This window comes from Prionailurus viverrinus, chromosome X (assembly GCF_022837055.1).
Source record: "Prionailurus viverrinus isolate Anna chromosome X, UM_Priviv_1.0, whole genome shotgun sequence".
NCBI classification, from domain to species: Eukaryota; Metazoa; Chordata; class Mammalia; order Carnivora; family Felidae; genus Prionailurus; species Prionailurus viverrinus.
The window spans coordinates 53,859,985-53,883,438 of record NC_062579.1 but is presented as its reverse complement, the minus strand read 5'-3'; the positions used below and the strand labels follow the sequence as shown (position 1 = coordinate 53,883,438).

At 39.2% G+C, this 23,454-nt stretch overlaps 1 protein-coding gene and 1 pseudogene across 6 annotated transcripts in view; both read left to right on the top strand.

Annotated features, from left to right (window-relative positions):
• PHKA1 (phosphorylase kinase regulatory subunit alpha 1) overlaps positions 1-23,454 on the top strand; it is a 190,182-nt gene that overhangs the window by 126,126 nt on the left and 40,602 nt on the right. For all 6 annotated transcript variants that reach the window (XM_047843552.1, XM_047843549.1, XM_047843550.1 and 3 more), the window contains one exon: positions 21,817-21,895. In XM_047843552.1, the coding sequence (XP_047699508.1) occupies positions 21,817-21,895 (79 nt within the window). The remainder of the gene's footprint in view (positions 1-21,816; positions 21,896-23,454) is intronic.
• On the top strand, positions 12,095-19,157 carry LOC125157680 (splicing factor, proline- and glutamine-rich-like; annotated as a pseudogene).

The window sequence follows — 23,454 nt, the reverse complement described above, 5'->3', positions numbered from 1 at the left end:
TGGCCTTGGACTCTTGTTTTTTGGCAGATTTTTGATTACTAATTTGATTTCCTTACTGATTATGGGTCTGATCATATTTTCTATTTCTTCCTGTTTCAGTTTTGGTAGCATATATGTTTCTAGGAATTGGTCCATTTCTTCCAGATTACCCATTTTATTGGCATATAATTGCTCATAATATTCTCTTATTATTGTTATTTCTGTTGTGTTGGTTGTGATCTCTCCTCTTTCATTCTTGATTTTATTTATTTGGGTCCTTTCCTTTTTCTTTTTGATCAAACTGGCTAGTAGTTTATTAATTTTGTTAATTCTTTCAAAGAACCAGCATCTGGTTTCATTGATCTTTTCTATTGTTTTTTTGGTTTCGATAGCATTAATTTCTGCTCTAATCTTTATTATTTCCTGTCTTCTGCTGGTTTTGGGTTTTATTTGCTGTTCTTTTTACAGCTCCTTAAGGTGTAAGTTTAGGTTGTGTATCTGAGATCTTTCTTCCTTCTTTAGAAAGGCCTGGATTGCTATACAGTTTCCTCTTATGACTGCCTTTGCTGTGTCCCAGAGGTTTTGGGTTCTGGTGTTATCATTTTGATTAGCTTCCATATACTTTTTAATTTCCTCTTTAACTGCTTGGTTAGCCCTTTCATTCTTTACTAGGATGTTCTTCAGTCTCCAAGTATTTGTTACCTTTCCAAATTTTTTCTTGTGGTTGATTTCGAGTTTCATAGTGTTGTGGTCTGAAAATATGCACAGTATGATCTCGATCTTTTTGTACATAGGGCTGATTTGTGTCCCAGTATATGGTTATTCTGGAGAATGTTCCATGTGCACTGGAGAAGAATGTATATTCTGCTGCTGTAGGATGAAATGTTCCGAATGTATCTGTTAAGTCCATCTGGTCCTGTGTATCATTCAAAGCCATTGTTTCCTTGTTGATTTTTTATTAGATGATCTGTCGATTGCTGTGAGTGGGGTGTTAAAGTCTCCTACTATTATGGTATTACTGTCGATGAGTTTCTTGATGTTTGTGATTAATTGATGTACATATTTGGGTGCTCCACATTTGCCGCATAAATGTTTACAATTTTTATGTCTTCTTGGTGGATAGACCCCTTGATCATGGTATAATGCCCTTCTGCATGTCTTGATAGAGACTTTATTTTAAAGTCTAGATTTTCTGATATATGTATGGCTACTCCGACTTTCTTTGGTTGACCATTAGCATGATAGATGGTTCTCCATCCCCTTATTTTCAATCCGAAGGTGTCTTTAGGTCTAAAGTGGGTCTCTTCTAAACAGCATATAGATGGATCTTGTTTTCTTATCCATTCTGTTACCCTATGTCTTCTGATTGGAGCACTGAGTCCATTGACATTTAGAGTGTGTAGTGAAAGATATCAATTTATTGCCATTATGATGTTTGTAGAGTTGGAGTTTCTGGTGGTGTTCTCTGGTCCTTTGTAATATTTGTTGCTTTTGGTACTTACTTACTTATTTATTTATTTATTTATTTATTTATTTATTTTTCATCTTTTCTACCCTCAGAAAGTCCCCCTTAAAATTTCTTGCAGGGCTGGTTTAGTGGTCACAAACTCCTTTAATTTTTCTTTCTCTGGGAAACTTTTTCTCTCTCCTTATATTTTGAATGACAGCCTTGCTGGATAAAGAATTCTTGGCTGCATATTTTTATGATTCAGCACACTGAATATATCCTGCCACTCCTTTCTGGCCTGTCAAGTTTCTGTAGATAGGTCTGCTCCAAACCTGATCTGTCTTCCCTTGTATGTTAGGGACTTTTTTTTTCCCTTTTTGCTTTCATGATTCTCTCCTTGCCTGTGAATTTGACTATGATATGCCTTGTTGATGGTGGATTTTTGTTGAATCTAACGGGGTCCTCTGTGCTCCCTGGATTTTGATGTCTGTGTCTTTCCCCATGTTAGGAAAGTTTTCTGCTATGATTTGCTCACATAACCCTTCTAACCCTATTTCTCTCTCTTCCTGTTCTGGGACCCCTATGATTCTGATTTTGTTCCTTTTTAATGAGTCACTGATTTCTCTAATTCTTAAATCGTGCTGTTTTGCCATAATCTCCCTCTTTTTTTCTGCTTTGTTATCCTCTATAAGTTTGTCCTCTGTACCACTGATTCTCTGTTCTGCCTCGTCCATCCTTGCCACTGCTGCACCCATCCATGATTAAAGCTCAGTGATAGCATTTTTAATTTCATTCTGGTTTTTTACCTCTTTTATCTCTGCATAAGGGATTCTAATCTATTTTTGACTCCAGCTAGTATTCTTATTATCATTATTCTAAATTCTGGTTCAGACATCTTGCTTGTATCTGTGTTGGTTAAATCCCTGGCTGTTGTTTCTTTGTGCTCTTTCTTTTGGGGTGAAGTCCTTCATTTTGTCGTTTTGAAGGGAGGAAAGGAATTAATGAGATATAAAATTTGAAATTAAAAAAAATTAAAATTAAAAAAATATTAAAATTAAAAATTAAGAACACACACACACCAAATAGATAATGCTATTTCCTAGGTGTGTTTTGGTCTGGGTGTTGAAAGTAGTTTGAGAGATTAGGGAAAAAAAGGGGGTGAGAAAAAAAAGGAAATCTTCTGAGAATTTGAAAAAATGAATACACTGAAGTAGACTGAAATGAGATGTTGGGGGTAAAATAGAATTTGAAAAAATATACACAAAAAGAATATAGTAGAAAGAATATAGTATAGTATACTATACTATACTTTATAGTATAGTATAAAGAATATAGTAGAAAAAAATTAAAGAAAAATATTTTTAATAAAAATTAAAAATAAATATGAATTTTTTCATTTTCTGTATTTAAGAAAAAAGAAACGAAAAAGAGAAAAAAGATTAAAAAAGAGAAAAAAAGGAAAAAAGAAATTATTTGAAAATTTGAAAAAGTGAATACACTGTAGTAGACTAAAATAAAATGATGGAAGTAAAATAAAATTTGAAAAAATTACATAGAAGCAAAAATGTAGTAATAAAAATTAAATAAAAATATTTTTGATAGAAATTGAAAGTACAAATGAAGTTTTTCTCTTTCTGCATTTAAGAAAAAGAAAAGAAAAAAGAAAAAAAGGAAATTGTTTGAAAATTTGAAAAGGTGAATACACTGAAGTAGTCTAAAATAAAATGATGGAAGTAAAGTAGAATTTGAAAAAAAAATTACACAAAAGTAAAAAATATAGTAATAAAAATTAAGAAAGGTATTTTTAATAAAAATTGAGAGTAAAAATGAATTTTTTCTCTTTCTGTATTCAAGAAAAAGAAAAAAAATTGTAAAAGAGAAAAAGGAAAAAAAGAAAGAAAATTGAATAGGTGAACCTGCTAACAGATTGAAGTAGGACTAAAAATGCTTCATTTTCCCCTACAAGTCAGTCTATGTAGCTCTTTATTGTCCATAAACTAAGCCGGCGGTGAGACTTGTGTTCTTGAAGAGCGAAGTTGGCCCAGTTGGGCGGGGCTCAGTGTAACAGCTCCGCTCTCTACTAGATGGCACTGCTAGCCTACTGGGGTGGATTGTTGTGGCGTTGTAGGTGCCTACGTGCATGCACAGGAGCAGTGAAAATGGCGCCAACAGCTACCCAGTCTGTTCTCCTGGATCAGCAATTCTGCACCCGTCCTCTGTCTTCAGCTCTTGTCCACTCCCCGCTTTTTCACTCTCCATGACCAGGCGCCAGGCAGTACCTCTCTCCCCAGTTTTGTCTCAGATGTGGCTGTTTTCCCTGGCCACTTACTTCTGAAGGACTGCAGCTTTGACCTGTTACGCCCCTCTGGGTGAGGGTCTCACCGAGCAATGGCTGAATATCGGCTGTACCCAGGAATGCCCTCTGAACCCTGTTGTTGCCGGTGCCCCGAGACTGCAGCCAGGTGCCATCCCACCCTAGAAAAAGTTCACAAGACAGTGTAGCAGCAGCGTTTCAGGGTTTATGGAAAATCACAACACACGTCTGACACCAGGCTTCACCCTTAACGACCATACCCCAGCACCAGTGAATGTGGCCGCCTTTTGGGGTCTGCTGGGACCAGGTGACTTCAACAGTCTCTACCAAATGTCCTTCCAGCAGTGGAACTACTTTTCCCCATGTGGCCCAAGAAGCTCCCAGACCCCACTCTGTTCCTGTGGATTCGCCCTTCCCACCAAAGCACCGCCAGGTATCGAGCTGTGGACTTGCAGCCTTTGTGCTCCCCTTGTTTACAGTCTTTTTTTTTAATATATGAAATTTATTGTCAAATTGGTTTCCATACAACACCCAGTGCTCATCCCAAAAGGTGCCCTCCTCAATACCCACACCCACCCACCCCTCCATCCCACCCCCCATCAGCCCTCAGTTTGTTCTCAGTTTTTAACAGTCTCTTATGCTTTGGCTTTCTCCCACTCTAACCTCTTTTTTTTTCTTCCTCTGCCCCATGGGTTCCTGTTAAGTTACTCAGGATCCACATAAGAGTGAACACATATGTTATCTGTCTTTCTCTGTATGGCTTATTTCACTTAGCATCACACTCTCCAGTTCCATCCACGTTGCTACAAAGGGCCATATTTCATTCTTTCTTATTGCCATGTAGTACTCCATTGCGTATAAAAAACACAATTTCTTTATCCATTCATCAGGTGATGGACATTTAGGCTCTTTCCATAATTTGGCTACTGTTGAGAGTGCTGCTATAAACATTGGGGTACAAGTGCCCCTATGCATCAGCACTCCTGTATCCCTTGGATAAATTGCTAGCAGTGCTATTGCTGGGTCATAGGGTAGGTCTATTTTTAATTTTCTGAGGAACCTCCACACTGCTTTCCAGAGCGGCTGCACCAATTTGCATTCCCACCAACAGTGCAAGAGGGTTCCCGTTTCTCCACATCCTCTCCAGCATCTATAGTCTCCTGATTTGTTCATTTTGGCCACTCTGACTGGCGTGAGGTGATACCTGAGTGTGGTTTTGATTTGTATTTCCCTGATAAGGACGACGTTGAGCATCTTTTCATGTGCCTGTTGGCCATCCGGATGTCTTCTTTAGAGAAGTGTCTTTTCATGTTTTCTGCCCATTTCTTCACTCGTTATTTGTTTTTCGAGTGTGGAGTTTGGTGAGCTCTTTATAGATTTTGGATACTAGCCCTTTGTCCGATATGTCATTTGCAAATATCTTTTCCCATTCCGTTGGTTGCCTTTTAGTTTTGTTGGTTGTTTCCTTTGCTGTGCAGAAGCTTTTTATCTTCAAAAGGTCCCAGTAATTCACTTTTGCTTTTAATTCCCTTGCCTTTGGGATGTGTCGAGTAAGAGGTTGCTACGGCCGAGGTCAGAGAGGTCTTTTACTGCTTTCTCCTCTAAGGTTTTGATGGTTTCCTGTTTCACATTCAGGTCCTTTATCCATTTTGAGTTTATTTTTGTGAATGGTGTGAGAAAGTGGTCTAGTTTCAACTTTCTGCATGTTGCTGTCCAGTTCTCCCAGCACCATTTGTTAAAGAGACTGTCTTTTTTCCATTGGATGTTCTTTCCTGCTTTGTCAAAGATGAGTTGGCCATACGTTTGTGGGTCTAGTTCTGAGGTTTCTATTCTATTCCATTGGTCTATGTGTCTGTTTTTGTGCCAATACCATGCTGTCTTAATGATGACAGCTTTGTAGTAGAGGCTAAAGTCTGGGATTGTGATGCCTCCTGCTTTGGTCTTCTTCTTCAAAATTACTTTGGCTATTCAGGCCTTTTGTGGTTCCATATGAATTTTAGGATTGCTTGTTCTACTTTCGAGAAGAATGCTGGTGCAATTTTGATTGGGATTGCATTGAATGTGTAGATAGCTTTGGGTAGTATTGACATTTTGACAATATTTATTCTTCCAATCCATGAGCAGGGAATGTCTTTCCATTTCTTTATATCTTCTTCAATTACCTTCAAGAGCTTTCTATACTTTTCAGCATACAGATCTTTTACATCTTTGGTTAGATTTATTCCTAGGTATTTTATGCTTCTTGGTGCAATTATGAATGGGATCAGTTTCTTTATTTGTCTTTCTGTTGCTTCATTGTTAGTGTATAAGAATGCAACTGATTTCTGTACATTGATTTTGTATCCTGCAACTTTCCTGAATTCATGTATCAGTTCTAGCAGACTTTTGGTGGAGTCTATCGGATTTTCCATGTATAATATCATGTCATCTGCAAAAAGCGAAAGCTTGACTTCATCTTTGCCAATTTGGATGCCTTTGATTTCCTTTTGTTGTCTGATTGCTGATGCTAGAACTTGCAGCACTATGTGAAATAACAGCGGTGAGAGTGGGCATCCCTGTCGTGTTCCTGATCTCAGGGAAAAAGCTCTCAGTTTTTACCCGTTGAGGATGATGTTAGCTGTGGGCTTTTCAGAAATGGCTTTGATGATGTTTAAGTATGTTCCTTCTATCCCGACTTTCTCAAGGGTTTTTATTAAGAAAGGGTGCTGGATTTTGTCAAAGGCCTTTTCTGCATCGATTGACAGGATCATATGGTTCTTCTCTTTTTTTTTTTTTTTTTTTGTTAATGTGATGTATCACGTTGATTAATTTGCGAATGTTGAACCAGCCCTGCATCCCAGGAATGAATCCCACTTGATCATGGTGAATAATTCTTTTTATATGCCTTTGAATTCGATTCGCTAGTATCTTATTGAGAATTTTTGCATCCATATTCATCAGGGATATTGGCCTGTAGTTCTCTTTTTTTACTGGCTCTCTGTCTGGTTTAGGAATCAAAGGAATACTGGCTTCATAGAATGAGTCTGGAAGTTTTCCTTCCCTTTCTATTTCCTGGAATAGCTTGAGAAGGATAGGTATTATCTCTGCTTCAAACGTCTGGTAGAACTCCCCTGGGAAGCCATCTGGTTCTGGACTCTTATTTCGTGGGAGATTTTTGATAACCGGTTCAATTTCTTCGCTGGTTATGGGTCTGTCCAAGCTTTCTCTTTCCTCCTGATTGAGTTTTGGAAGAGTGTGGGTGTTTAGGAATTTGTCCATTTCTTCCAGGTTGTCCAATTTGTTGGCATATAATTTTTCATAGTATTCCCTGATAATTGTTTGTATCTCTGAGGGATTGGTTGTAATAATTCCATTTTCATTCATGATTTTATCTATTTGGGTCCTCTCCCTTTTCTTTTTGAGAAGCCTGGCTAGAGGTTTGTCAATTTTGTTTATTTTTTCAAAAAGCCAACTCTTGGTTTCGTTGATCTGCTCTACAGTTTTTTTAGATTCTATATTGTTTATTTCTGCTCTGATCTTTATCATTTCTCTTCTTCTGCTGGGTTTAGGCTGCCTTTGCTGTTCTGCTTCTATTTCCTTTAGGTGTGCTTTTGATTTTGTATTTGGGATTTTTCTTGTTTCTTGAGATAAGCCTGGATTACAATGTATTTTCCTCTCAGGACTGCCTTCACTGCGTCCCAAAGCGTTTGGATTGTTGTATTTTCATTTTCGTTTGTTTCCATGTATTTTTTAATTTCTTCTCTAATTGCCTGGTTGACCCACTCATTCATTAGTAGGGTGTTCTTTAACCTCCATGCTTTTGGAGGTTTTCCAGACTTTTTCCTGTGGTTGATTTCAAGCTTCATAGCATTGTGGTCTGAAAGTATGCATGGTATAATTTCAATTCTTGTAAACTTACGAAGGGCTGTTTTGTGACCCAGTATATGATCTATCTTGGAGAATGTTCCATGTGCACTCGAGAAGAAAGTATATTCTGTTGCTTTGGGATGCAGAGTTCTAAATATATCTGTCAAGTCCATCTGATCCAATGTATCAATCAAGGCCCTTGTTTCTTTATTGACCATGTGTCTAGATGATCTATCCATTTCTGTAAGTGGGGTGTTAAAGTCCCCTGCAATTACCACATTCTTATCAATAAGGTTGCTTATGTTTGTGAGTAATTGTTTTATATATTTGGGGGCTCCAGTATTCGGCACATAGACATTTATAATTGTTAGCTCTTCCTGATGGATAAATCCTGTAATTATTATATAATGCCCTTCTTCATCTCTTGTTACAGCCTTTAATTTAAAGTCTACTTTGTCTGATATAAGTATGGCTACTCCAGCTTTCTTTTGGCTTCCAGTGGCATGATAAATAGTTCTCCATCCCCTCACTCTCAATCTAAAGGTGTCCTCAGGTCTAAAATGAGTCTCTTGTAGACAGCAAATAGATGGGTCTTGTTCTTTTATCCATTCTGATACCCTATGTCTTTTGGTTGGCGCATTTAATCCATTTACATTCAGTGTTATTATAGAAAGATACAGGTTTAGAGTCATTGTGATGTCTGTATGTTTTATGCTTGTAGTGATGTCTCTGGTACTTTGTCTCACAGGATCCCCCTTAGGATCTCTTGTAGGGCTGGTTTAGTGGTGACGAATTCCTTCAGTTTTTGTTTGTTTGGGAAGACCTTTATCTCTCCTTCTATTCTAAATGACAGACTTGCTGGATAAAGGATTCTCGGCTGCATATTTTTCCTGTTTAGCACACTGAAGATATCGTGCCAATTCTTTCTGGCCTGCCAAGTTTCAAAAGAGAGATCAGTCACGAGTCTTATAGGTCTCCCTTTATATGTGAGGGCACGTTTACCCCTTGCTGCTTTCAGAATTTTCTCTTTATCCTTGTATTTTGCAAGTTTCACTATGATATGTCGTGCAGAAGATCGATTCAAGTTACGTCTAAAGGGAGTTCTCTGTGCCTCTTGGATTTCAATGCCTTTTTCCTTCCCCAGTTCAGGGAAGTTCTCAGCTATAATTTCTTCAAGTACCCCTTCAGCACCTTTCCCTCTCTCTTCCTCCTCTGGGATACCAATTATGCATATATTATTTCTTTTTAGTGTATCACTTAGTTCTCTAATTTTCCCCTCATACTCCTGGATTTTTTTATCTCTCTTTTTCTCAGCTTCCTCTTTTTCCATAACTTTATCTTCTAGTTCACCTATTCTCTCCTCTGCCTCTTCAAGCCGAGCTGTAGTGGTTTCCATTTGGTTTGCATTTCATTTAAAGCGCTTTTCAGCTCCTCGTGACTGTTCCTTAGTCCCTTGATCTCTGTAGCAAGAGATTCTCTGCTGTCCTCTATACTGTTTTCAAGCCCAGTGATTAATTTTATGACTATTATTCTAAATTCACTTTCTGTTATATTATTTAAATCGTTTTTGATCAGTTCATTAGCTGTTGTTATTTCCTGGAGATTCTTCTGAGGGGAATTCTTCCATTTGGTCATTTTAGATAGTCCCTGGCTTGGTGAGGACCTGCAGGGCACTTCCCCTGTGCTGTGGTGTATAACTGGAGTTGGTGGGCGGAGCCGCAGTCAGTTCTGATGTCTGCCCCCAGCCCACCGCTGGGGCCACAGCCAGACTGGTGTGTGCCTTCTCTTCCCCTCTCCTAGGGGCGGGATTCACTGTGGGGTGGCGTGGCCCGTCTGGGCTACTTGCACACTGCCAGGCTTGTGATGCTGGGGATCTGGCGTAGTAGCTGGGGTGAGTAGGCAAGGTGCACGGGGGCAGGAGGGGCAGGCTTAGCTCGCTTCTCCTTAGGTGATCCACTTCAGGAGGGGCCCTTTGGCACCTGGAGGGAGTCAGATCCGCTGCCGGAGGTTTGGCTCCTCAGAAGGGCAGAGTTGGGTGTTTGAGCGAGCAAGTTCCCTGACAGGAACTGGTTCTCTGGGATTTTGGCTGGGGGATGGGTGGGGGACATGGCGCTGGCGAGCGCCTTTGTTCCCCACCAAACTGAGCTCTGTCGTCCGGGGGCTCAGCAGCTCTCCCTCCCTTTGTCCTCCAGCCTTCCCGCTTTCTGAGCAGAGCTGTTAACTTATGACCTCCCAGACGCTAAGTCACGCTTTCTGTTGGAACACAGTCCGTCAGGCCCCTCCGCTTTTGCCAGCCAGACTCGGGGGCTCTGCTTGACCGGCGAGCCGCCCCTCCGCCCCGGCTCCCTCCCGCCAGTCTGTGGAGCGCGCACCGCCTCGCCGCCCTTCCTACCCTCTTCCGTGGGCCTCTAGTCTGCGCTTGGCTCCGGAGACTCCGTTTTGTAATCCTCTGGCGGTTTTCTGGGTTATTTAGGCAGTTGTAGGTGGAATCGAAGTGATCAGCAGGACGCGCGGTGAGTCCAGCGTCCTACTACGCCGCCATCTTCTTCCCTCCGTTTACAGTCTTATTGGAATTTAAAGCGTCTCCTTTCTCCTTCCTCCCTTTTTAGTTTAGTCCCTGTGGCTGTTTCCAATTTTCCACTTTCTCTCCAGCTGCTTTTGGGGAGGGGTGCTTTTCCTGTATTCTCCCCCCCCCCAGTCTCCATCCTCTCTCTGCCCGTAAAAGCAGTTCCCTACCTTTCACAGCTTCTCGCTCCCCAAATTTACCTCTCTGCACCGCATACCTGTTGAATTCTGTGTTTCAGGTTGTACAGATTGTTGTGTTAATCCTCCAATCAGTTTTCTATGTGTGTAGGATGGTTTAGTGTTGTTCTGGCTGTATTTCATGGGCACAAGACACACAAAAATCTTCCATGCTGTTCTGCCATCTTGGCTCCTCTCTACTCTCTCTCTTCTTCTTCTGGAATTCCTATGATACGGATATTGTTCCGTTTGATTGCATCACTTAGTTCTCTCTCCCCTCATACTCCTAGATTGTTTTATCTCTCTTTTTTTCAGCTTCCTCTTTTTCCATAATTTTATCTTCTAATTCACCTATTCTCTCCTCTGCCTCTTCAATCCATGCTATGGCCACCCCCATTTTATTTTGCACCTCACTTATAGTGTTTTTAAATTCCTCATGACTATTTTTTAGTCCTTTTTCTCTATAACAATAGATTCTCTGCTGTCCTCTATACTTTTTTCAAGACCTGCGATTAATTTTACGACTATTATTCTAAATTCTTCTTCCATTATATTGCTTAAATTGGTTTTGATCAATTCATTAGCTGTACTACTTCCTGGAGTTTCTTTTGAGGAGAATTCTTCCGTTTCATCATTTTGGTTAGTCCCTGCAGTAGCTACAAACTGTAGGGCACTTTCCCTGTGCTGTCCAGAGTAACTTGTGTTGGTGGGCAGGGCCGTAGTCAGACCTGATGTCTGACCCCAGCCCACCGCTGGGGCCACAGTCAGACTGGTATGTACCTTATCTTCCCCTCTCCCAGGGGCAGGCCTCACTGTGGAGTGGTGTGGCCCCTGTCTGGGCTGCTTGCACACTGCCAGGCTTGCAGTGCTGCTTCAATGGGATCTTGCCAATGGCTTATTAGCTGGGGTGGATCCACAAGGCGCACAGGGATGGGAGGGGAAGGCTTAGCTCGCTTTGCCCTTGGTGTTCCTCCGCAGGAGGGGCCCTGCAGCACTGGGAGGGAGGCAGGCCCAACGGAGGGATGGGTCCACAGAAGTACAGTGTTGGGCATTTGCGTGGTGCAAGCAAGATCGGTGACAGGAACTGGTTCTCTTTGGAATTTTGGCTGGGGTTGGGAGAGGGAAATGTCTCTTGCCAGTGCCTTTGTTCCCCTGCCAAGCTCTGTCCATCTGGGGCTCAACAACTCTCCCTCCCGGTGTCCTCTAGTCCTCCCTGCTCTCCGAGAGCAGAGCTGTTGACTTTTAACATTCCAGATGTTAAGTCCCGCTGGCTGTCAGAACTCACACAGTCCGGCCCCTCCACTTTTGCAAGCCAGACTTCAGGGGCTCCTCCTCGCCTGGTGGGCTGCCCCTCCACTGCCCTGGCTCCCTCCCGCTAGTCTGTGTAGCATGCACTGCCTCTCCACCCTTCCTACCCTCTTCCATTGGCCTCTTGTCTATGCTTGGCCAAGAGAGTCTGTTCTACTAGTCTTCCGGTAGTTTTCTGGGTTATTTAGGCCAATGTGGATGGAATCTAAGCAGTCAGCAGGACAAGGTGAACCCAGCATCCTCCTACACCGCCATTTTCTCTGAGCTTGACTTGTGAGTGGGTGACAGAGAGGCCAACCTGCATAGAGTGGTTTTGTGTGTTAGAGTATAATTATCAACAAAACTGGATAAGTAATGTGGGGCCAGATTATGAAGACAATGAAAATAAGCAGAGATATTTAACCAGAGTTTCTCAGAAGTCTGAAATTATCAACAGTTTTTGAGCAAGAAGTGACACGATGAAAGTGATGTTTACAGAATATGGATTTGATGACAGTATATATTATAGCGAGGAGAATTTGATATCAAAGAAACTAATCAAGGTATGAGATGATGAGAAGATACATTGGATTGGATGGTAATAACAATAGAGTGGGAGAGAATACAAGAGTCATTTTAAACAACACCTGTAAGTCAGATGTTGGCTAACTAGATATGAGATATGAATCAAGATGATGCCAAGATTTAGAGGCTAGGTAAATAATGCTACCATCGACAGAAGCAGAGAATTCCATAGGAAGATGCCAGTTGTAAAGGGACATGTTGAATTTGTGGTGATAAAAGATTTCAAAATTGAAATATCCAATAGTTGGAGTGAGATACACAGCCATAGCTTGGGAAGAAGAATAACATTAAAGATCTGGATTTGAATGACAAAGTTTTGGTACTTGGTACTTGGTCACAGAACAAAAACAGCAATAACAATAGCAGTAATAACTGCAATGTTTATTGAACATTTTCTCTATGCTAGGCACAGAGCTAAGTGCTTTCAATGAATTATTTTGAAATCTCTACAAGAATCCTATTCAGGTAGGTAATATTAATAGCCCCATTTTATAGATAAGGAAGGTGACTCATTTTCCATAGTCACAGTGCTTATGAGAGAGTCCAGCAGGTCTGTTAGTCCACAAAGCCTACATTACCAACAGCTGTGTGTTTTTGTCCGTGGAAATTTTGTGCTGGTGAAATGATAATGAATGTACTAGTGATCACATTAAAATGTGAATTAATTAAATTATAATGTCAAAGATAAAGATTTCCAGATTACATAAAAGAGCAAAATCCAGCTAGATGCTACTCACAAAAGATATCCCTAAGATCAGATTATATAGAAAAATGGAAAATGAAGGAGTATATAAAGATAAATCATGTAAAGCTAACAAAAAGAAATCAATGGTGGCAACATTAATATCAAAAATAGTAAATATAATTCAAGGTACAAGTTAGTAAAAGGGACAGGAAGGATATTTATATTGATAAGAGTTACACATACAAAAAGCAAAATCAGGAAATCACAAACACACTCTCTATAAATACAGAGAACAAACAACAAATGGTTGCCAGAGGGGAGAGGCTTGGGAGATTGGACAAAATAGGTAAAGGGGAGAGGGAGATGCAGGCTTCCAGTTATGGGGTGACTAAAAGGCATAGCATAAGGAATACAGTCAGTGACATTGTAATAGGGACATAATAGGACAGATGGTAGCTACACTTGTGGTGAACATAGCATAATGTATAAATTTGCCAAATCACTAAGTTGTACACATGACACTAATGTAACATTGTGTGTCAACTATACTCAAAAAGGGAGTTACAGTATAACAAGATGATATAGCAGTTATAAACTTTTATCTACTGAATAGTATCAGTGAAATGTATAAAGCAGATATTTAGGAAAACTTAAGGACAGTATGATAAAACCATTGTATAATCATGGTGGGGCACTATAACATACCTCTATCAGAATGTCACAGATCGATTATAAAACAATAATTAAAGATATAGGAAGATTAATAATCCTGATTTTTGTATTTATGGGTACATATGAAACTATACCCAAAGAGAATACACAAAGAATGTTTATTTTTTAAAAAGTAGAAGTCATACAGATGATGTTGTCAGAATATGACATAAAACTAATAATACAAGTGTAATAAAAAAAATTGACCATGAAGGAGTTAAATTTTACAAATAATTCTTAGATTAAACAGGACACCAAATCTGAAATTAGTGCTCTAAAGTAAAAGGTGATACTACTACTTATCAAAACATAAGAGATTTGGCCAGAGTCCTATTTGGAAATTTTCATATCCTTAAGTACTTTTATTTTGGAAAGAAAAAAAAGTTCTAGTTTCCAGACAAAATGGAGTAGATACACATCTCCCTATTCCTCCTGCTAAGTACAGTAAAAATGCCTGGACACTATCTATAAAACAAACTTAAGAAAATTCTGAAAGTCAGAAAAAAGAAGGGAGACAGGCTATGGACTTTGCACCTGAGAAATGACACAGCAGTGAATATACTGGGTTTTCCTTCTGTCTTGTATATTCTCAACTGGATGCTGGAGAAGTTTTTAATCCCAGAAACACAAATGGGTGCAGACTTAAAAAGCCTAAGAAAAACCTTTTCCTTCTATCCAGAGTAACAGGAGAGGGGCAGCCTAGCCAGACAGAAAACTTCCAGACAGTAATGGTTCTACTCTAGCCGAACACCGCAGAAAAAACTGCAGCCCCATTCCCACTCCTATAAGCAAAAGCTGAGTGGGGACCCTAGACTTCTACCTTCACATAGCTGTAAAGAAGCACCTTTTTTCTTCCTTAGGGGTAGTATCTGAGAAGCACTAGTGGGGAGCTCAGACTTTCATCCCTGCCCAACAATAGAGGAACTTCCTTCCATACCCACTAGCAGTAACAAGGCAGTGCTCCCTTCCCTGCCACACTGTGTCAGAAAAGGCCTGCTGAATCAGAAGATTCAGTAAGATCCAAAGTCTCCTAAGATGATACCCCATATTTCCAGAATACAATAGAAATCACTTATACCAATATCCAGGAAAATCTGAACTTCAATAAGAAAAATTGATCAGCAGGCACCAATCCCAAGATAACAAAGATGTTGGAATTGTGACAAAGATTTTAATTCAGTCATCATAAAAGTATTTTAACAAGAAATTATGACCACACTTGAAATTTGAAGGTGTGAAGACTCAGCATAGAAATTGAAATATTCAGCAAGGAAATTGAAGATATAGGGGCACCTGGGTGGCTCAGTCGGGTAAGTGTCCAACTCTTGATTTTGGCTCAGGTCATGATCTCACAGTTTGTGGGACCGAGCCCCATGTCAGGCTCCATACTGACAGCACGGAGGCTGTTTGAGATTCTCTCTCTCTCCCTCTCTCTCTCTCTCTCTTCCACTCCCCACTTTATCTCTCTCTCTCTCTTTCTCTCAAAATAAATAAACTTTTTCAGGGCACCTGGTGGCTCAGTCAGTTGAGCATCCAACGTCAGCTCAGGTCATGATCTCACAGCCCACCATCTGTGGGTTCAAGCCCCGCATCAGGCTCCATGCTGACAGCTCGGAGCCTGGAGCCTGCTTTGGATTCTGTGACTCCCTCTCTCTGCCTCTCCCCTGCTCATGCTCTGTCTCTCTCCCTCTCTCAAAAATAAACATTAAAAAAAATCCTTTAAATAAACTTCTGTCTCTCTCTCTCTCAAAATAAACTTTAAAAAAGAAAAGAAATTGAAGATATAAAGAACCAAATGAAAGGTTTATAACTGAAAACTACAATAACTGAAGTCAAAAACTCACTAGATAGGCTCAATAGCAGAATAGAGATGATAGAGTGAACTTGGAGATAGAAGTATAGAAATGACCCATTGTGAACAAGAATAAAAAATAGACTGAAGAGCTATGAGCAGAGCCTATGGGACCCGTGGGACTAATACCAAAAGATCTACCATTCACATAATAAGAGTCCTAGAAGTAGAGGAAAAAGTATGGGACTTAAAAAAAGAATATTCCAACTAATAATGGCTGAAAATTTTGCAAAAGGTATAAACCTATAGATTCAAACAGATGAGAAAGTCCCAAACAGGATAAACCCAAAGAAACCCATGCCAAAACACAGAGTAGTAATCAACTCCTGAAAATTAAAGAAAAAGAAAAAAATCTAGAAAGCAATGAGAGAAATGATACCTTGCCTATATGGGAAAAACAATTAGAATGACATCAAATTTCTCATTAAAAACTCTGGAGACAGAGGGAACTGGTGCAACATTTTTCAAGTGCTCAAAATTATAAACAGAATTCTGTATCCAGCAAAATTGTACTTCAATAATAAAGCAGGTAAAAGATATTCTCAGATGAAGGAAAGCTAAATGAAATTTGTCTGCTGGAGATCGGCCCTGAAAGAATGGCTTAAAGGAAGTTCTTGAAATGAAAAGGGAATACAAGATGGAATGTTGGAACATCAAAAAAGAAAAAACAGTAGAAAGATTAAGAATATAGGTAAATACAATAGATGTTAGAAAACTTTAGTTTTCTAAAGTTTGATGTGGTTCTCAAAGTGTGTAGAGGAAATCTTAAAATCTTGTCTTACATGATAAATGGGGGAAAGGTAAATGGCTGAAAGGGAGGTAAGGTTTCTACCCATCACTCTAACTAGTAAAATGTTATTAATATCAGTGATATATGTATAATCCATGTTTGTATGTGTAATGTAATAACTAGAGTAACCACTAAGAAATCTATACAAGGAGATACAGTCAAAAACAGTATATATAAATCGATATGAAATTCTTGTTATATATTTTAGAAGTCAACAAGAAGAGGGGCGCCTCTTCTTGGTTAAGCGTCTAACTTCAGCTCAAGTCATGATCTCACGGTTCATAGGTTTGAGCCCCGCATCGGGTTCTGTGATGACAGCTCAGAGTCTGGAGCCTGCTTCAGATTCTGTCTCTGTCTCTCTGCCCCTCCCCTGATCTCTCTCTCTCTCTCTCTCTCTCTCTCTCTCTCTCTCTTTCTCTCTCTCTTTCTCTTTCTCTTTCTCTCTCTCAAATATAAAATTTTAAAAAAATTTAAAGAAGCCAGGAAGAAGAAAATAAGGAAATGAAGAACAGAGGAACAAACAGAAAACAATAATGAAAATAGTAGGTTTAACCCTATCATTAATTACATTAACTGTAAATAGCCTAAGTGCACTAATTAAAAGACTGAGGTTGACGGAGATTTTTTTAAATAACCCACATGTATGCTGTCTTCATGAAATTCACTCATATAAAAATATAGGTAGATTGAAATGAAAATTTAAAACGGGAAAAGATACACTATGTAAAATCTTAAAAAATCAGAAGTGGCTACATTAATATCTGGTAAAATAGACTTCAGAGTAAAGAGAGAAAACAGATAATAAGAACAACATTAGGAATGAGAAAGGGGATATAGCAAGAAAAATGGAGGAGACCTTTAAAATTATAAAAGAGACCTGTGTCATCTGCCATCTTGTGCAAAGCAAGGTGGCTTCCACATTTCCTGAGTATCTTCTCTGCTTCCCCCTCAATTGCCCCTTGACCACAGACATTTCTTGTGATCAATTCCAGAACTATAGCAGTACCAGTTGCAGCTTCCACTGTTGTAGAGGAAGTGGTGGCCACGGTGGCCTCCACAACTTCCACTCTCCGCTGCATTGCCTGGGCCTCAGTCAGAACTGTAGATCTTTGGAGCCCAGCCTGGACCAGGGTGGCACCAAGCCCCCAATCCCGCCATAGCAATAGCAGCAGCCACCCCTGAGGCCACTACCACCGCAGCAACTTCTGCTGCCACCTCAAGATTTGTCCAAGCCCACTGTGCCTCAGGGACCTGGCCCAGCTCTCAGAGTAGGCAATGCTCCACCAACCTCCAGCTTAGCACTACTCACCACTTTCCCAATCTCTTGGGCCCCCACAAGGCTGGGCCCCACCCACACCCTCCTGCCACCTGTCACCTCAGTGCTCCCTTGGGTGCCCCCAACCATGTTGTCAAGCAGCAGGGTCATCACTATTCCCTCAGGCTGGGCACCCACCGCCTCCACCCACAAGCTGCCTCAAAGGTGGCGAAGTGCAGACAGGCCTAAGCCCTGTGGTAACATGGGCCTATGTACTGCCCACTGAGGTGGCAGAGAGCCCTGGAGAGGCTAGCAGCACTACTCATCCTACAACAGCAGCACCACCAGGATCCCCCATCCAGTAGGCCTGGTGGCTGCAGCAAGGAGATATCCCACTTGGAGGAGTTTAAAGCCAACTTATCTCTCTTGAGGAGGCATGGAGAGAAAACTTACTCTCAGCATTGTTGGTTGTTTGCTGGGAATCTATCTGCAGATACCATGGAGGATGAATTCAAAAGGCTAAATAGGGAGAACCAGGAGAAAGAAAGGATTTGGACTTATTAAACTTGAATCTAGAGCATTGGCTAAAATTGCCAAAGCTGAATTTTATGATAAACCCATGAGAGTTTTCAACCCAGCTTTGAGTTCACTTTGCCATACGTGCTGCCCTTTCCATTCAGAATTTTAATCTTATGTTTCCAATGAACTGTTGGAAGAAGTCTTTTGCCAGTTTGGTCCTATTGAAAGGGCTGTTGTAATTGTGGATGATCACAGAAAACCTGCAGGGAAAGGCATTGTTGAATTTGCTTCTAAACCAGCAGCAAGAATAGCATGTGAAAGATGCAGTGAGAGTGTTTTTCTTACTGACAACTCCTTGTCCAGTCATTGTGGAACCACCCAAACAATTAGATGATGAAGATGGTCTTCCTGAAGAACTCGCACAGAAGAATTCAGTGTATTAAAATGAGACAGAAACCCCTACTCATTTTGCCTAGTATGGCACATTTGAGTATGAATATTTTCAGCAATGGAAGCCCTTGAATAAAATGGAAAAACATCAAAGGAAACAAATCAATAAAAACATGAAAGATATGCAAGACAAATTGAAAAGTGAAATGGGAGATGCCTATCGTGAGCATCAAGCAAATATTTTGCATGAAGATCTGATGGGACACTAGGAGGAATTAAGACACATGGAAGAACTTCACAATCAAGAAATGAAGAAATATAAAGAAATGCAAGTAAGGCAACAGAGAATAATGTAGAAGGGAAAAGAGATGAAGACTGGTCAACGTGAGATGGAAGAATAAATGAGACATCAAAGAGAGTAAAGTTATAGCAGATGGGTAGAGGGATCCAAGAGAAAGAGACATAAGAATGGATGGTAGAGGGGCAAAGAACATGGCAGAGCCCTATGGTTTAGGAGGCCAGAAATTTCTACCTCTAGGTGGTGGTGGTGGCATAGGTTATGAAGCTAATTCTGGAGTTCCACCAGCAACCATGAGTCATTCCATGGTAGGAAGTATAACATATGTACTAAGCATTTTGGGCAGAGAGATATGAGACCTGTGGGTGTACAGGGTCCTCAAGGAATGAGGCCTGGAACTCCAGAAGAATGTGGTAGAGGGAGAGAAGTGTACGAAGGCCCAAACAAAAAGCCCTGATTTTAGATGTGATATCTAGGTTTTCATTTCAGTTCATTTTTGTCTTTTCTTGTTTAGATACCAATCTTTCAAATTCTTGCATTTCAGTAATAAAGCTGCCTTTTAATGGATGTTAGCAGTTTATTGACCTAATATTTATAAATGGTCCATTTGGGCAGGTACAATTACATAATGCAGTGTTTGAAATGGGATTTTTTCCCCCTTATTTCCTTTGTTTTAGCCATGTAATGTCTCTCAAGCTATGGTAGTGTATCTTGTGCCACTGAATTTCCAAAGTGTACCAATGATTTTTAACCATGCTTCACATAAATAGAAAAATAGTTATAAAAATAATAAAATTATAAAAGAATACCAACTTTAATTTTGTAAATCTAGATAAAATTAACAAATTTTCTAGAAAAGTAAATCATATAAGAATAAGCTGAATAAGAAACATGCATAGAATCATATGAGAAAATTATAAAACTAATGAAGAGCATAAAAAGATACTTTAATTACTAGAGAGATACTCTGTTGCTAGATAAAAATAGTTAATATTGAGAGTTAGTTGAGCCTCTGACTCTTGATTTCAGCTCAGGTCATGATCTCATGATTCCTAAGATCGAGCCCAGGCTCTGCACTGACAGCACAGAGTCTGCTAGGGATTTTCTTTCTCTCCCTCTCTCTCTGCCCTTCCCCCAGTTGCTCACTCTCTCTCAAGATAAATAAACTAAAAAAAATAAATTTCATATGGAATAGAAAATGTACAATAATAACCAGGTTTTTTAAAAAACTAAAAACAATAAGAGAAGACAGATCCATCATAATTAAAATGATAAAAATTACAATCCAAATAGAGGCAAAAGGACGTTATCAACAATAGCCAAATTATGAAAAGAGCCTAAATGTCCATCAGCTGCTGAATGGATAAGGAAGTGGTGTGTGTGTATATACATGCATGCAATGGACTATTACTCATCCATAAAAAAAAGAATGAAATCTTGCCATTTGCAATGACATGGTTGGGGCTAGAGAGTATTACGCTAAGAAAAATTAGAGAAAGACAAATACCATATGATCTCACGTATATGTGGAATTTTAGAAACAAATGAACATGGCAGGGTTGCAGGGAGAAAGGAAAACCAAGAAACACACTCTTAACTATACAGAATGAACCTATGGTTACCAGAAGGGAGGTGGGCAGGAGGATGGGTTAAACAGGTGATGGGGACTAAGGAAGGCACTTGTTGTGATGAGCACTAGGTGTTATATGTAAGTGATGAATTACTAAATTCTACACCTGAAACTAATATTACACTGTATGCTAACTAACTGGAATTAAAATAAAAACGTGAGAAAAAAGAATATAAATAATCTAGGAAAATCATTCATTTAGGCCTGCTACTTTCCATTTTATGCAAAACTGAATTCTAAATAGATTAAAAATCTAAGCAAAAATAAATAAACTTATAAAATATTAAAAGGAAATATGGAAGAATGTTTTTGTGATCTTGAGCTGAAGAAAACTGTCCTTTGCAAGACACAGAAAAGGAAAAATTGGCAAATTCAAAAACATGAAAATTTAAACAAATCTTTTATATAAAAATGAACTGTGTTTGAGGTTGAAAGACAAATAAAGTAGGTAACGTATTTTTCATACATATGATAAAGGGTAATACTCATGAAACATAAAGACCCCTTGAAAGTCAATTAACAAAAAGATAAACTACTTAATAGAAACATGGAAAAAGGGCATGAACAGGCAAATCATAAAAGAAATACAAATAACCAGTATATACATGAAAACATGCCCAATATTACTAGTAATAAAACTGTTTCTTTAAAGTAGCAGATAAGCAAAGATTAAAAAGATGATTATTAAAGATGTGGGGAAACAGTCGCTTTCTATACTGATGGTGTAAATATAACTGGTACAACCTTTTTAGTGGACAATTTGACAGTCTGTTAGCAAGTATTCCCTTTGTCCTAACAGTTTTACTTATTAGAATTAATCCTAAGGAAATCACAGAATAAGAGCATAAAGATGTAGGTACAAAGATCATCACAGTGTTGCTTATAATTAAAAAACAGTTTAAATGTCTGCTATGGAATCTTATATAGCTTTTACAAGGGATAAGTTAGAAAAAGTAGATCACAAAAGAGTATGTGTAGTATGATCGATCCCCTTCACATAAAGTCGGATAATTATTAGCCTTCTTTATTTTCTGTGCCTACACACACACACACACACACACACACACACACACACAAGCTAAGGCTCCTTACATGAGATAATATATAAAATATTTTAGCACAGTGCATGGCACATAACATTAAACAAATGGTTGCTGTTTTTATTGTCAGTTTTCAGTATCCATTAAGTAGTCTGCCATCAGGCACTGTGCTAAGTGCTTATGATAAATAAGGTACTGTCTTTGAGAAACTCTGTCTATTGGTAATCATCCCTTACCACTTGCCTATTCTACAGTGTTGTTCACTGTCAGATCAATTGTTGAAATACAGGGTAGACAGGATTGTCTCATTTGTACCATTACCACCAGAATGTTGGTTTGAAATAATTGAAAGAGACCCCTTATTTCAAAGTTAACACTTTGATTGTTTTAAAATTCTAAGATTTTTTTTAAAACTAAGATTGTTTTAAAATTCTCTTCATTTCAAGATGAAGATGGAACCAGCTTGAATTCAAGTATCCTAGCAGCACTCCAAAAAATGCAGGATGGCTATTTTGGTGGAGCAAGGTAAGTGACCTCTGCGCACTCTTTAGTGAAATGAAATGAAATTTGGAAGCTGGCTATAGTTATGGTAGACTTGTGATGCATTTCTCTGTGTGTTTAACAATATAGTCCCATCCTATTTAGAGGAACTTATTTTTGATAGATCGAATCAAAGAGTCTAATGTTATAGAGAAGGGTTGGAAATTTGCCCAAACCTCATTAATTCAGTGGACCAGAAAACTTATTCTTTGAAAAGCAAAAAAAGTTACTGAACTGTTTAATTATGGATGCTTTTCTTTTTTTCTTTTCCCTAAGTTTTTAGTTTGAAAACTTTCATGCTTATAGAAATGTATAAGAATACTATTGAACACCATATACCCTTCCTCAGGATTCCCTGTTAACATATGTCTCATTCATACACACTCTCTCCCTCCTCCTCCTTCCTCTCCTCTAGCTCCTCCCTCCCTTCTTCTCTTCTTCCATATCCTCCTCCCTCTCTCACACATGCATATGTGTGTGCATACACACACACACACACATACACACATACTTGCTGAAGTATTAGAGTTAGCCAAAGACATCACAACTCTTCAACCCTAAATACTTCATTTTGTCTTATAAGAACAAGAGTATTCTCACACATAGCTGAGATATAATCATCACACTCACAAAATTTAATATCGATACAGTACTATTATCTAATATAGAGTCCATATTCAAAATTACCCAATTATCCTAATAATGTTTTTTCCCATAGCTTTTTTCCCACTCTAGGACCCAATCAAAGATCACATATTAGCATTTAGTTATTATATCTCCTTGATGTCTTTTAGTCTAGAATAATTCCCCAGCCTTTTGTGGATCTTTTGTGACAGTTTCGACACAGTTTTGAAGAAGGAAGGTCAGTTATATTGCAGAATGTCTTTCAATTTGGTTAAAGCAGTATCTTGCTAAGTTTCTCCCTATCCTTTCTACGACAGTCTTTAACCCGTCTTATCTTCCACTGCTGAATTAGTCATTACTGGGGTTTTAAAGTGATAAGTCTGTGTTTCTATCATTCTGTGCATATTAATTAGAATCCTTCTGTTTAAAAAAATAGCTTTCTGGGGTGCCTGGATGACTCAGTAGGTTAAGCAGCCAACTCTTGATTTTGGCTCAGGTCATAATCCCAGAGTCATGGGATCGAGCCCCGTGTCAGGCTACATGCTTAGTTCTCTCGCTATCCCTCTGCCCCTCTTTTGCTCATGCATGTATGCACACACTCTCTCACTCTCTCAAAAAAAAATTTAATGAAATTTTAAAAAGAGCTTCCCTTTATCCCCTTTTATTTTGTAGTATTAGTGTCAGCATAGATTCATTGATTCTTATTTTATTCAATATGCCATGCTCTATTCCTGTCATTGCTCATTTCAGTGTTCAAATTATCCAAGGTCTGGCCATTGGGAGCCCCTTCAAGCTGGCTTCTTTTTTTTAATCTATTTTTGAGTAATGGCCTTTATTGAGCACTGTCCACCAATTCTGCTTTGAGTGGGTTTTTGGCTTGAGCAACAATATGTGACTCACTTCACAGAAGGCAGAAGGCC